At 46.5% G+C, this 13,468-nt stretch overlaps 1 protein-coding gene across 5 annotated transcripts in view; it reads left to right on the forward strand.

Annotated features, from left to right (window-relative positions):
- The first annotated feature begins 3,852 nt into the window (after positions 1 to 3,852).
- SGPP2 (sphingosine-1-phosphate phosphatase 2) overlaps positions 3,853 to 13,468 on the forward strand; it is a 142,731-nt gene continuing 133,115 nt past the window's right edge. For all 5 annotated transcript variants that reach the window (XM_059928808.1, XM_059928805.1, XM_059928806.1 and 2 more), the window contains exon 1: positions 3,853 to 4,147. In XM_059928808.1, coding sequence (XP_059784791.1) covers positions 3,929 to 4,147 — 219 coding nt within the window. In that variant the 5' untranslated portion in view covers positions 3,853 to 3,928. The remainder of the gene's footprint in view (positions 4,148 to 13,468) is intronic.

The following is a 13,468-nucleotide window of genomic DNA, read 5'->3' on the forward strand; positions in this document are numbered from 1 at the left end:
GGTGGGGAGTTACTGCTCCATTTCCGTGTTCTGCCAATTCCTGGCTGGCTGAGTTAGGACTCTTCAGGCCATAAGTAACAGAAATGGGGGAGTTACCAAGGATTCGGGGGTAGTTTGGGAACCCAGGCTAGGAGGACCTTCACAATGGTTGGAAAGAGGCACCGCAGAGCTGTCTCTCAGGATCTATTGCTTGCCTTGCCTAACTTCTCTGTGTGTCTGCTTTATTTCTCCCTTGTGAGCACTCAGCAGTAAGACCACTTGCCTGCCCCATGGTGTGGTCTCCAGTTAGTGAATTTTCTTCTCCCTAGTTCAACAGATACCAACTGGGGTCTATGAATCCAAATGCCCAAAGAGAAAGCGTTTGATGATCCTAAATTTGGTCAAGCGGTGTCCAGCCCAGGGCCAATTAGCTCCGGCCAGGGGGCCAGGTCATATGGCTCAGACGATGGCTGCCAATCTCCTCTCCCATTCCTTTCCCATCCCCTGGGAAGAGAGTGGGTGAAGGAGGAAGGAAATCCTCCCATAAGAGCAGTGTGAGATGGCAGACCCTGAAAAGACTATGTAATACATTTTGTAACTTTGGGAAAAATTACTTCACATCTCAGAGTCTCAGTTTTCTCCTCTAAAAAAAGAGATAAAACTACTTGCCTCTGAGGGTTGTAGAATTTACATGCAAAAAATTGCAAATGAGTCCTAAACTCCCAAAGCTCTAAAAACTCACTGAGGGGTACTCTTAGTCTAGAACAACATTCACTAAGTGTTTATTGAGCACTCATTACACACTGGGAATACTTTTCAATACAAAAGTAGAGTAAAGATAAATTCCAGGAGAGAATGTGATTTAGTAATGGAAAGAATACGTTTGAGAGTCACAAAGACCTGAGTTGAATCCTTCTTCTGCCACTTAGTTGTGTGGCTTTGGGCAAGTTTCCTACCTCTGAGCTGGGAGTATTACTCCTTATTACACCCTAAATGGCCCTACTTGATCCCACCTCTCCCAAGTCAATCCCCGCACTCAAGCCTCTCCTGCCAGGCTGGCCTCCTGGTGGTTCCTCCGACACTGCTGAGCTTGGGCTGCCTTTACAACTGCAGCTTCCTCTGTCTGGAATGCTGTTTCTCCTGATCTGGATGGGGGGGCTCCTTCTTTTTTTTTCAGGTCTCTGCACAAATATCCTCCTCTTGGAGGTAACCAACTTACCTACATGTCTTCCCCCTACCCCACCCACCTTGCTCCTCTCCATAGCATTTGTCGCTTCCTAAAAGTACAGATTTATTTGATTTTTTTAATTAGCTGTTCCCCCACTAAAATATAAGTTTCACGATCTAGGGCCTCTGATGTTTTAACTGATGTATACCCAGGCCTAGAAGAGTGTCTGACACTAGTAAATGCACAATTGTCAAATACATGAAGGATGAGCGGCTACTTCAGAGGGCTACTGGGAGGATAAAGTGTGATTAAATTAGTTACGGTATGAAAGTACTGAGCACATGCCTGGCACTAAGTACTTTACTGGGTTGAGTAGCATTCCCTCCAAATTCACATGCACCCAGAACCTGTGAATGTGGCCTTTTTGCAGATGTAATCATGTTAAGATGAGGCCAGACTGGTTTAGAGTGCACCCTCATCCAATGACTAGTGTCCCTATAAGAAGAGGTAAATCTGGGCACAGAGAGTCATGTAGGGAGAATGCCCTGTGACAACAGAGAAGGAGATTGGAGTGATACTGCCACAAGCCAAGCACTGCCACACCAGCCATATAAGAAAGACAAGAAGTGAGGATTATCATTTCATCACAGTAGGAAAGTGAGGCACACCGTGATATCACAAGCCACTGGAAGCTGGAGTCAGTACCTGGTCCCCAAGGGGATATAATGCATTGTCTAAATATGCAATTTTTTGGCCTTATGCTCCATGTGCCATGTTTGGCTTTGCCTCTTTTTGCTAATTGGGAGAAAGGAAAATCGAAGCATCAAATTTGGGAGATAACATCACTCAAGTGTCTTCATGGGGAACATATTTCTTTTAACACATACAAAGAACAGGTCTGGGACTTCCCTGGTGGTGCAGTGGTTAAGAATCCGCCTGCCAATGCAGGGGACAAGGGTTCGATCCCTGGTCCGGGAAGATCCCACATGCCGCGGAGCAACTAAGCCCGTGCGCCACAACTACTGAGCCTGTGCTCTAGAGCCCTCAAGCCACAACTGCTGAAGCCCATGTGCCTAGAGCCCCTGCTCTGCAACAAGAGAAGCCACTGCAATGAGAAGGCCGCGCACCGCAAGGAAAAGTAGCCCCTGCTCGCCACAGCTAGAGAAAAGCCCCCGCGCAGCAGCGAAGACCCAACGCAGCCAAAAAATAAATAAATAAATAATGAAATATTAAAAAAAAAAAAGAACAGGTCCGAAACCACTACAATTCCAGCTGTTAAAACTAAACCACAAAAAGAAACAAAAACAACAACAAAAAACTAAACCACAGGGTTTGGTCCCAGTGACTGTAAATGACAGCAACATTGAGGAGAGAAGCCTTCTGCTTCTCGGATTGACCATCTCTGTGTGTGACACAGCTGGATTGTGACGGCAGCTCTGTGCTTCTTCTGTAAGTTAAGTGGGAAATGGTATTTCCCAACAGTTTCATTGCTCTCTCAGCCACCTTGATCTTGCTCACCAGACAGGACTGGGAAGGAGAGAGGAAACTCAGGCATGAGGGAGACCACGTCATCCTTGAAAGCTACATCCCAAAGACCTGAATTGACATCTGGATAAACAAGGTCGTGGCAGGTGTTCCTCCATAGTCATTTGTGCAACCAAACACTTAGCAGGACTTACACTGGGCTACCAGGAAATGCTCAGCCTTCAGCGGCAAACTGAAGACAGAAGGATTGAATTGCACTTTCGTTGCAAGCAGGTCATCTGGGCCTAATTTGACTGTTGTCTTTCACTCCCTGTGAGGAAGTGCAGTGCCGCTAGAAGATTCAGGAGGGAGGAGGGAAAGCCAAGGTCGACCAGCAGGATGTTTTCTTTGCTGTTCTGCTGAGATCCCTAAAGCAGGCGCAGGTGTGGGGAGAAGTCAACCCCCTCCTCGCGGTCCTTCAACACCTTGTTCTCTTCGGGTCTAAAGGTCTAGAGGCAGAGCGGAAGAAAGAAGTAGGAGAGGGGCAACCGCCATCTTTCTTAATGCGGAAAACCAAGAGAGAATCAATTTTCCTCTCCACCTGTCTAAAAGTGTTCCCCAGTTGCCAAATCACAAGGGCAAGGGTAGGGACGCGGAGGATGACCCAGGATCCACTTCGAACCTACTCGGTTCTTGAGCAAGGTTAAAGAAGTTTGGGCCTGTGGGGAGACGTTGCATCACGCAGAGTTTGGCAAGAACTTGGGAATCTTCCCTGGGGGGCTCCCTCTACCTGGCGGAAGTGGGCAAAGGCAGGACTACAGGCGGGATGGGGGGAGCTGGAGGGGAAATCAGACCTCCTCTTGAGCTCAAAAGTGAAAGGAAGGTCACTAAGCGATCAGCCGGCGCACGCCAGGATGGACTCACGCAGGTCCACACGTGCTCGGCCGCTCCCCATTAGGTGGCACTTCTGCACCAGCCGGGAGGGGTGAAGGAGGCGCGGTCGGGCGCAGAGAGGCGCGGTGTAGACACCTGTATCCTTTCGCCCAGTTCCGAGCGGGCCGGACGCCAGGGACCGCCCGAGCCCGCCCGAGCCCGCCGGGAAGGAAAGGAGGGCGGGCGTGCCTGGCGCAAGGTCAAGGCGAACACCTGGACGTCCGCGTGCGCGGGGCGGGCGCTAGGACCCGAGCGGCGCACCTGTTGGCTGGCGCCCCGGGCCCCGCCCGCCACCCCGAGCGCCCGGCCCGGCGAGGGCGAAGGCAGGAGGGACAGTGCGAGCGGGGGGCACCGGGTGGCGGCGGCGGCGGCCCCGGGATCACCATGGCCGAGCTGCTCTGGAGCCTGCAGGATTCCCAGCTCGTCGCCCGCTTCCAGCGCCGCTGCGGGCTCTTCCCCGCGCCGGATGAAGGCCCCGGCGAGCCCTGTGCTGGCCCCGCGGAGGGCGCGGCGCGGGCGCCCGGGCTCGGGCATCTCCCCGCGGCCAAAGGCAGGGGCGCCGGGGAGCCGGCCAATGGGCTGCGGAGAGTCGCGGTCCCGCAGGTAACCGCGGACCAGGTGTTCGCAGTGGTGGGGGGAGGGGACAGCTCGCCCCGCCGCCTGCGGACTTGCTGGTCCCGGCGACTCCGCGACGCGGCGATGGGTGCGCGCCGATCCTGCCGAGCCGAGAGGGCCCCATACCCGAGCGGCGACCCGGCTGCCCGCGCTGTGGGTACCAGGGAGCGGTGGGTGGGAGTCCAATCCCTAGGATGACATCCTCTAATGCTGCCAGGTGGCGACCAGGTCTAGTAAGACTTCAGATGCCCCCAGAGCTTTAAATGCAGCCTATTTGGAGACTTTCTACTTTCATAAGTAATTAAATTTATGTTCATGCATATTCTCCCAAATGTGTAAGAGTTACATAATTGAAAAGAGGCGCGGAGACGTCCTTGGCATTTTCACAAGAGGCTTCCCTGAGGAGGGATTCTGACTACTCCCCCCCGGATTCTGAGTTTCCGCCCATCCCCCTTTCTTTGATCCGCACTAAAGGCGTGTAGCGGGGCTCGGCGTGCTCTTCCCTGTCCTGCAACGCCAGCTCTAAGGACAGAATTTCGGGTTTAAATATCGCTGCTGGAGAGATTTATAAAGCCCACCCCCTACCTCCAGTGATGCTGTCCAGACAGCGCTTCGCTCTCTCCTTCCCCCAGAGTCTCAGGGTCCCTCCTGCCTGGTGGGTCTCATATTAACTGGCACCAGTGACTTTTAACAGATGCTGTCAGGAGTGAAGCTAAGCACGCTCTCCTCTAGGCGTTCACAGTGTCGTTACACAATCCACTGCGGCTTTGGGAAGCCAGCGCGTCGTCGCAGTGCACAGGGACTCCAGAGGGGAGGGACCAGACAGGCTGCAGATGCTAACGTGCCGGGGCTGCTGTCTGCCGGGGCGCAGGGCTGCCCTCTGGGAGGGAGGGCTCCCTGCAGCTGCGAGATGCCCTGGGCCGCCACAGAAGCTGCCCTTCTGGGGAGGGGAGGTAGAAAGTGTGGCAAATGAAAACTGAAACAGTGTATTAATTACAACTCTTTGCGGGCGTGGTGGAGGAAACCGCGTATTTTTCTTCCTAAAAGTTTTGGTGACAGGAGGGTGGCCTTTATGTGTAGATTTCTAGATCTAGTAACTGAGGAATTATGAAGAACCTGGCTTCCATGTGGAATGGAATATTATGGGCATTAAAGTGTAGGATTAATTTAGAGGCTGGGGGGTGGGTTCCACTCCAGAGAAATCTTCCTGCGTAGTATTTTTTTTTTCATCTCTTGTTGTTTATTCTCTGTCCCCATGACACCCAGTAACTTTTAGATGAGTTTGAGAGCCCCCTTTCCCCTTCCCCTTTCCTCTTGCTTTGTCTTTAAAATGGGGCAGAGGGAAGGAATAAGAACCAGTCTCAATCCTGAAATGCTGTTTGGCATTTTCCGTGCACACACACTTTATACCCACAGGCAGATGCACGGGCTGCTCTCTGTTGCTCTCTCCTCAAGGGTCTACTCTGTCTCCCTAATTCAGGAAGCTGAGGAAGAGTGCATTTTCCCCCTAGTGTTTCTCAAACTGTTTTAAACATTACCCTTAGTCATGTAACTTTCAATTCTGGAAAAGGACCATCTTGCCCTTTAAAAGCGAGATGAGCAGATTTTCTTGTAGAGAGGTGTTGTCTTGCCACTTGAAGACCCTGATCATTCAGTGAACCAAACGGAAGGGTCGCCCCCTTTCCATCCTACACACGACCTCAGTCACTATCGATCATGTAAAAGTAAGAGAGCTAAAAATTCACGATAAGAAATCACCACATTGGTGTGTGATGGGAAAAAAATGAGAGCACTTGATAAATAATGGGTTAATGTTTTTAAAGGTGGGTTGGTGTCAAGTGATTTGGGAAGATTAATACTTTGCAAGTACAGGTGGAGTTGCCAAAAGAAAACAATTGCATACCTGCCCCATATAATTGATGAGACCTTAAGGGGACAGCTGACAAAACTTCTCTCCAACAGCTACTCTTCCCCTTGGCCTCTGGCCTTTGCCTGGCCTGCCTGAGCTCCCGGTCCTTCTTTCTCTAAATAAACTCCCATTCATCCTTCAGTTTCAAAGGTCAATTCCTCAGGAGACACTTTCACTCACCTTCCAGTCTCCCTCCTCCTTTTATAGGTTCTCTTTGCTCCTTGTGTTTCTTCACAGCAATTATCACATTGTGTAAGCACACCTTTGTGCGGATATCTGATTATTGCCCGCCTCTTCCAGTGAATGATAAGCTCTAAGAATGCAGGCAACTTGTCTAGCTTGCTTAGTATTTTCTCCTCATGGCCTGGCATGTGGGAGCTCAGTGAATTTTGTAAACAAATGAGTGCAGATGGCAATATAAAATTGCCCTTTAAAAGCAAAACAAGCAGATTTTCTTGCAAAAAGGTGTCTTGCTGCTTGAACAGCCTGGGCATTCAATGAGGCAAATAGTAGGGGTTTCCCCCTTCCCATCTAACACACTTCACTATGTCGTGAAAAAGAGGGAGCTAAAAATTCAAGATAAGAAATTGAGGATTTTTTAAAACTGAAGCGTAAATATTGAAAATCAAATTTTTCCACATAGAAGTCAGGCAGCACCAGGGTATTGATTTAAGACACTTCAAACAATAGTGAAGTTCTTTTCTTCCCGTGAGGGTCTTTAGATTGCAACAAATCTAATCTTTCTCACCTCCCATGTTTTCTGTATTTCTTGTACTGCTTAAAGCAGGGACAAGTAGGGAAATGATTAAGTGAGGGCTTCCTTTTCACATTCTTGTAACACCACACGCCACTAGCTTCAAGATTAACTACACATTTGCAAACCAGGTCTGGACTGGGCTTGCACAAAGCTGTCATTGAATAAATCAGACTGGCCCTCATAGATTTCCCAGTAGTCATGCATGTCACAGACAGAAAAGGTTTGCGTCCTGAAGAGTTGAATGCTTTGTTGAGGGCTTTCCAGATATCACACGGTCAGATCGGTGACTTAAGTCTAAACTTCTTTCTACTGTGCACGCCTTCCAGGGAAACAATCCGAGGCTTCATTCTATCTGTCTCATTGGGAAGGTGTGAGGTGTTAGGACTGGTTGGGGGCAGGGTAGAGACTGGATGGAAGGAGAAACTATTGCTTTTGGTTTGCAAGTGTAACTGGTTTGCAAGGGTAACCAGAGGGGGACGTTCTTGGCAGTCACCAGGAGCAAGAGACAGGGGTCCTAGGACCCAGCTAGGAGGGCAAAGGCCCGGATGGAATTAGGTTTATTTGTTCTGGGGTAAAGCCAACCTTGAATACAATGGTATTTTGATTTCTATCATCTTCGCTCACTCAACACAGTTGCATTAAGTTAGATTTTGTAGTGCCTTTCCCATTGTTATGTTAGACTGTGGTTAATCTTTCCAAATTGTACTGTGCTCAATAAATACTTTTTGATAACTATTTGCTCAGACATAGTTCTAAACTTGGATTGGGGAAGGGGTCAAAATTAGGTTATTTTTAGAAGTCTTTGCACTTCCCGTTTTCCTCTTGAAACATTTGGGGTGCTCCAAGTCTGTCAATCTACAAAACCCCACCCTTGACTTTATTGGTTTGCTTAAGTGTAAAGGACCAGGAATCAAAAGACCAGGATCTAGCTCTGCCCTGGGATCAGTCTGAACTTCTCTGGGCCTCTGTTGTCCCACCTGCAAAGTGAGCAGAGTAGAACAGAACCATGGGTTTCCAACTGTGGCTATACATTATAGTCAGTTAGAGGGGCTTTAAAAACAAAACAAACAAAAAAAACCAATGTCCAGGACCCAGGTCAGAAGTGGGGCCCCAGAGAAGCTGGCAAACAGAAGGGGGAAGCTCTGAATTCTCTTCCCCTGGGATCCACCACCCTTAGTGTGTTCAGGACGAGGGTGGTGATGGCTGGAAGCAGAGGTCATGGTGGCTGTTGATGTTTTGGCTTGATTATGTCTAAACTGGCCAGCAGATCAATCTTCAAGTTTTGATTATCTTTACATGGATGCTCAGGTAGGAAATGGCAAAATAAGCCACTTTGAAAAGGTACATTTGATCTTTTTTTTTTTTCTAGTTGCAGATATTGTTCAGATGAGAAAACTTGGAAAAACTACAAAGAAAATGTTAAATCCATGCCCATTATACCACTGCCCAAAGATAATCACTCGGTAAATGTTCAACCTGATTTTTAATGGCTATATATTACTACACAGCGTGGATGTACTATAATTTAGTTGGCCTCTTGATGGACCTTTAGGTTCTTTCCAGTTTTCGCATTAAAAATAACATCTTTGGGGACTTCCCTGGTGGTCCAGTGGGTAAGACTCCACGCTTCCAGTGCTGGACACGGGTTTGATCCCTGGTCGGGGAAGTAAGACCCCATATGCCATGCGGCATAGACCAAAAAAAAAAAAAAAAAATCTTTGTACAAGTATCTTTCCACATTACTTGATAGTCTTCTTTTTAAAATTGACATATAATTGACATGTAACATTATATTAGTTTCAAGTGTACAACATGATTCAATATTTGCATATATTGTGAAATGATCACCACAATAAGTCTAGGTAACATCCATCACCACACATAGTTACAATTATTTTTCTTGTGACCAGTTTAAGATCTACTCTTTCGGCAACTTTCAAATATACAATATAGTGTTAACTACAGTTATCATGCTGTTCATTACATCACCATGACTTACTTATTTTATAACTGGACGTTTGTACCTTTTGACCATCTTCACCCATTTTGCTCATTGCCCTCCCCCACCCCTACCTCCGGCAACCACCAATCTGTTCTCTGTATCCGTGAGTTAAGTTTTGTTGTTGTTTTTGTTGTTTAGATTCCACATATAAATGAGATCATACATTAATTATCTTTCTTTTTTTAAAAAAATAATTAATTTATTTTTGGCTGCATTGGGTCTTCATTGCTGTGCGTGGGATTTCTCTAGTTGCAGCGAGCGTGGGCCACTCTTCATTGCAGTGCGTGGGCTTCAGTAGTTGTGGCACATGGGCTCAGTAGTTGTGGCTCACGGGCTCTAGAGCGCAGGCTCAGTAGTTGTGGCACACGGGCTTAGTTGCTCCGCGGCATGTGGGATCTTCCCGGACCAGAGATCGAACCCATGTCCCCTGCCCTGGCAGGTGGATTCTTAACCACTGCGCCACCAGGGAAGCCCGCATTATTTATCTTTCTCTGTTTGACTTATTTTACTTAGCATAATGCCCTCAAGGTCCATCCATGTTGTTACAAATGACAAGATTTCCTTCTTTTTTACGACTTAATAATATTCCATCATGTGTATGTGTATATACACAATGGAATATTTTATATATATATATATAGGTTGCTTTCATGTTTTAGCTGTTGTAAGTAATGCTGCAATGAACATGGGGGTGCATATATCTTTTCGAGTTAGTATTTTCATTTTCTATAGATAAATACCCAGGAGTGGAATTGCTGGGTCACATGGTAGTTCTATTTTTAATTTTTTGAGGAACCTCCATGATGTTTTCCATAGTGGCTGCACCAATTTACATTCCCATCAACAGTGCACAAGGGTTCCTTTTTCTCCACATCCTCGCCAATGCTTGTTATTTCTTGTCTTTTTGATAATAGCCATTCTGACAGAAGTGAGGTGATATCTCATTGTGGCTTTGATTTGCATTTTCCTGATGATGAATGGTGTTGAGCACCTTTTAATGTACCTGTTGGCTCTTCTTCTGTATGTCTTCTTTGGAAAAATGTCTGTTCAGTTCCTCTGCCTATTTTTAAATTGGGTTGTTTGGTTTTTTGCTCTTGAGCTGTGTTAGTTCTTAATATATTTTTGAAATTAACCTCTCTTATCAGATATATGATTTGCAATTATTTCCTCTCATTTAGTTAGGTTGCCTTTTCATTTTATTGATGATTTCCTTTGCTGTGCAGAAGCCTTTTAGTTTGATGTAGTCCAGCTTGTTTATTTTTGCTTTCACTGCCTCTACTTTGGGTGTCAAATCCAAAAATCATTGCCAAGACTGATGTCAGTCTTTGATTGCTTTCTTAATTTAAATTTCCAGACTTGTAATTGCTGGGTAGAAATATGCATATATTTTGGCTTTTAATAGGTATTACCAACTTGTCCTGCAGAAAGGGTGGAGGGATACGTAACTAGGAGTGCAGGTTTTCCTATACCCTCACCAATCTTAGGTATTAATATTCTCTTTAATCTTTGGAGAAAATAGGCCACTTCTGCTTCTATCTCATCTTTGCTTCCTTTATTTCCAGCTAACATTTACTGATCAGCTACCGTGTTTCTGGAACAGTCCTCAGCCTTAAAGATACAAAGATAAATAAGATTTAGTTCCTGCCCTGGGAAAGCCACCAAGAAGATGGTGCAATGCAACCAGTGCTAGAATATAGAAGGAGAAATACGTGGTCAGGGAGACAATTGCAGGAGTAATGGTGATCTCTAGGGGAGCCCATGACATCTTGAGTCAAGGCTTAAAGAGCAGTACGAGTCAAATAGATGAAAATCTGAGAATCTCTTTTCTTTACATGGAAATCTCATGTAATAAAATACAGAGACACATTATTTTTGATGAATAGTGACAAGTTCAACTTGGGCATAATAAGAGTCCCATCAGGAGACAGATGGCCTACTGATAAGGGGGCATTGAAACCCTTAAAAATGGTTAAAGTGGCGAATTTTATGTTATGCATAATTTACCTCAATTTACCAAAAAAAAGAGAAAAAAGGAAAAACGATAGAACATAGGCTCTACTCTACTTCAGACAGAGGAAGCATAACTTCCCTCTCCTTAAGTGGGAGCTGCACATAGTGACTTCCTTCTAAAGAGTACAATATGGAAAGAGGGAGGGAAATAAAAGAGTGATTTTACAGTGTAGGAACCTGACAGATACTACCTCAGCCAGATGGTCAAGGCTGACGTCAACAGTGATAAGTCACAATGATGGGTGTGTTCTTGGTTTGTATTGAAATGATATACTCTTGATACATGCTGAAAACGTCACTTCACCTCTGTGGTCTTCTTCCCCCAAAACCAAACCCGTATTCTAATCATGAGAAAGAAATCAGACAAATCCCATTTGAGGGGCATTCTACAAAAAACCTGTACTCTTCAACACTGTCAAGGCCATCCATCACGAGGAAAGTCTGAGAAACTGTCACAGCCAAGAGGAACCTAAGGAGATATGACTACTAAGTGTAATTGTGGCGTCCTGGATGGGACCCTAGCACAGAGAAAAAGGACATTCGGTAAAAACTAAGGAAGTCTGAATAAAATATGGACCTTGGTTAAAAATAACCCGTTAGTATTGTAACCAGTGAATCATACTAATAAGACGTTAAAGATCAGGAAACAGGCTGCAGAGTATGTGGGAAGAATGTGGAATACATGGGAACTCTCTGTACTGTGTTCTAAATTTTTCTCTAAATTGGAAATTCCCTGGCAGTCCAGGGTTAGGACTCAAGGTTAGTCAGTGGTTAGGACTCCTCGCTTCCACTGCAAGGGGCACAGGTTCAATCCCCAGTTGGGGGAACTCAGATCCCACAAGCCATGCAGCATGGCCAAAAATAATTAAATAAATAAATAGAAGAAAATAAATTTTTCTGTAAATTGAAAACTGTTCTAAAAAAATAAAGTCTATTTAAAATTTTTTAAAAGGGGGTGGGTAATTGAAGGAAGTTCAAAGATGGGATCATTTACAAAGGTGTAGGCAGGGCTGGAAAAATATCAGCATGGGAGGATGCAGTATCCTGGAGCAGGCAATTTCAGCCTAGAAAGGCAAGGGGAGAGGATAGCGTCTGGTAACCCCGGACCCAAGGAGAGCTTAGCTGTCAGAGAGAGGCCCCTGACTGGAGCTGAGGCCTTTAGTAGAGAAAGAGCCATAGCCAGGCAGGAGGAGAGGGGGAAATATACCTCAAACTCCTTCTCTGTATGCCCTCTCATATCCTGCCAATGCCTCTCCTCATCCAAATTCAATCAGAAGCCAGGGAGCTTGGGCTGATGCAATCCGAGAAGGTCGGCCTCCCTGGAGAAACATGGAGAGTGGATCTGGAAGGACGAATGGAGAATATCCAGCGCACGTTGTGTAAGGAAACTGGTGAGGTTATATTGGATAGAGTGTTGAGCTAGAGCCAGAGTTTCAGGCTAAAGCCTTAGTGTGGCTTCCTGCAGAATTTGGACCTCATCCTATAGACAGGGGGATGGCAAATCAATTTCATCCCATGTGCCAGACCAGAATTTTCAACTCAGGCACGGTGATGAGAAAGGTTCTCGGGTGTCACTGCTTAATTGGAAAGAGTGTGGGATTGGATGGCAGTGCATCTGTGGGGCGCTGAGGGACCTGGTGCTGAAGCATTTAAGAAACGGCGACGTTATATTCAAACAGCAGCCAATATGGGATTAACGTTAAATCAAGCCTCAGTATCTGTTTTGGGTTCTTGGTGATACTTTGAGTGTCTCCTGCTCCTGTAAATGCCTCAGGAGGAAAGAGACCACAGATGGTTTCTTAAGACGTAGGTTGCCATGTTTTGAATCAGGGGACCCCATCATTATGGCTACAAGCTGATTGGATCAGGGGTCAACCCTTGAGTCAAAAGCAGCCACTTTAGGCTGGTCAGCATCTTCTGAAGTGGCCCTGCATGGGCACTTCACCTAATTGGGATACTGCGTAATGGAGAGTGACTAATGGAACCAATCAGATTGCTCCCTTAGGGACTCTGAATGGAAGACCCAGACGTAGAGACACAAATGGTAGAGTCGTGATGGACTTCAGAGAGAAAAAGGAGGTCATAAACAGAAGCCTTGAGACAGAGAAAGCAGTAGCAAGGCAGAGGTCCACAGGAGAGAGGAGGACAGAAAGTCTGCACCAGTGGGTGGTAAAAGCAGCAGGAAAAACTCCAAGTGGAGAAAAAAGCCAAGTCTTGGATGGTAAAGACTCCCGCTCTGAGGGGGGAGGTGCTAGAGGATTGCTGCCTTTGAGGTAGAACGGCTCAGGGTGGGGCTCAGGGTGGGGCTCACACGGGCTGTATGGCTGCAGGCGTATTTCCTTACTTCTGAGGATTACTTTACAACTCCTCTCACTGGAGGGGACCTGAGTGGCTCTCCACTTGCAACCAGAACATGCTGGTCTCTGGTGCTCTGAAGACTTGCACATAATTGCAATTAAATCATTAGTTCTAGCATTTTTGTGAAGCTGGGAATGGGGGCAGGGAGCTGTGAGGGAGGGAGGGACCAGGGTCCTCTTCCTCACCTGTGCATCCCCAGTCTAACATATGCCTGGAACATATTAACCTGTCAACAGGTACTTAACAATCCCTGTTGAATGAAGCATGTAAGGG

Source organism: Balaenoptera ricei, chromosome 7 (genome assembly GCF_028023285.1).
Source record: "Balaenoptera ricei isolate mBalRic1 chromosome 7, mBalRic1.hap2, whole genome shotgun sequence".
Lineage (NCBI taxonomy): Eukaryota > Metazoa > Chordata > Mammalia > Artiodactyla > Balaenopteridae > Balaenoptera > Balaenoptera ricei.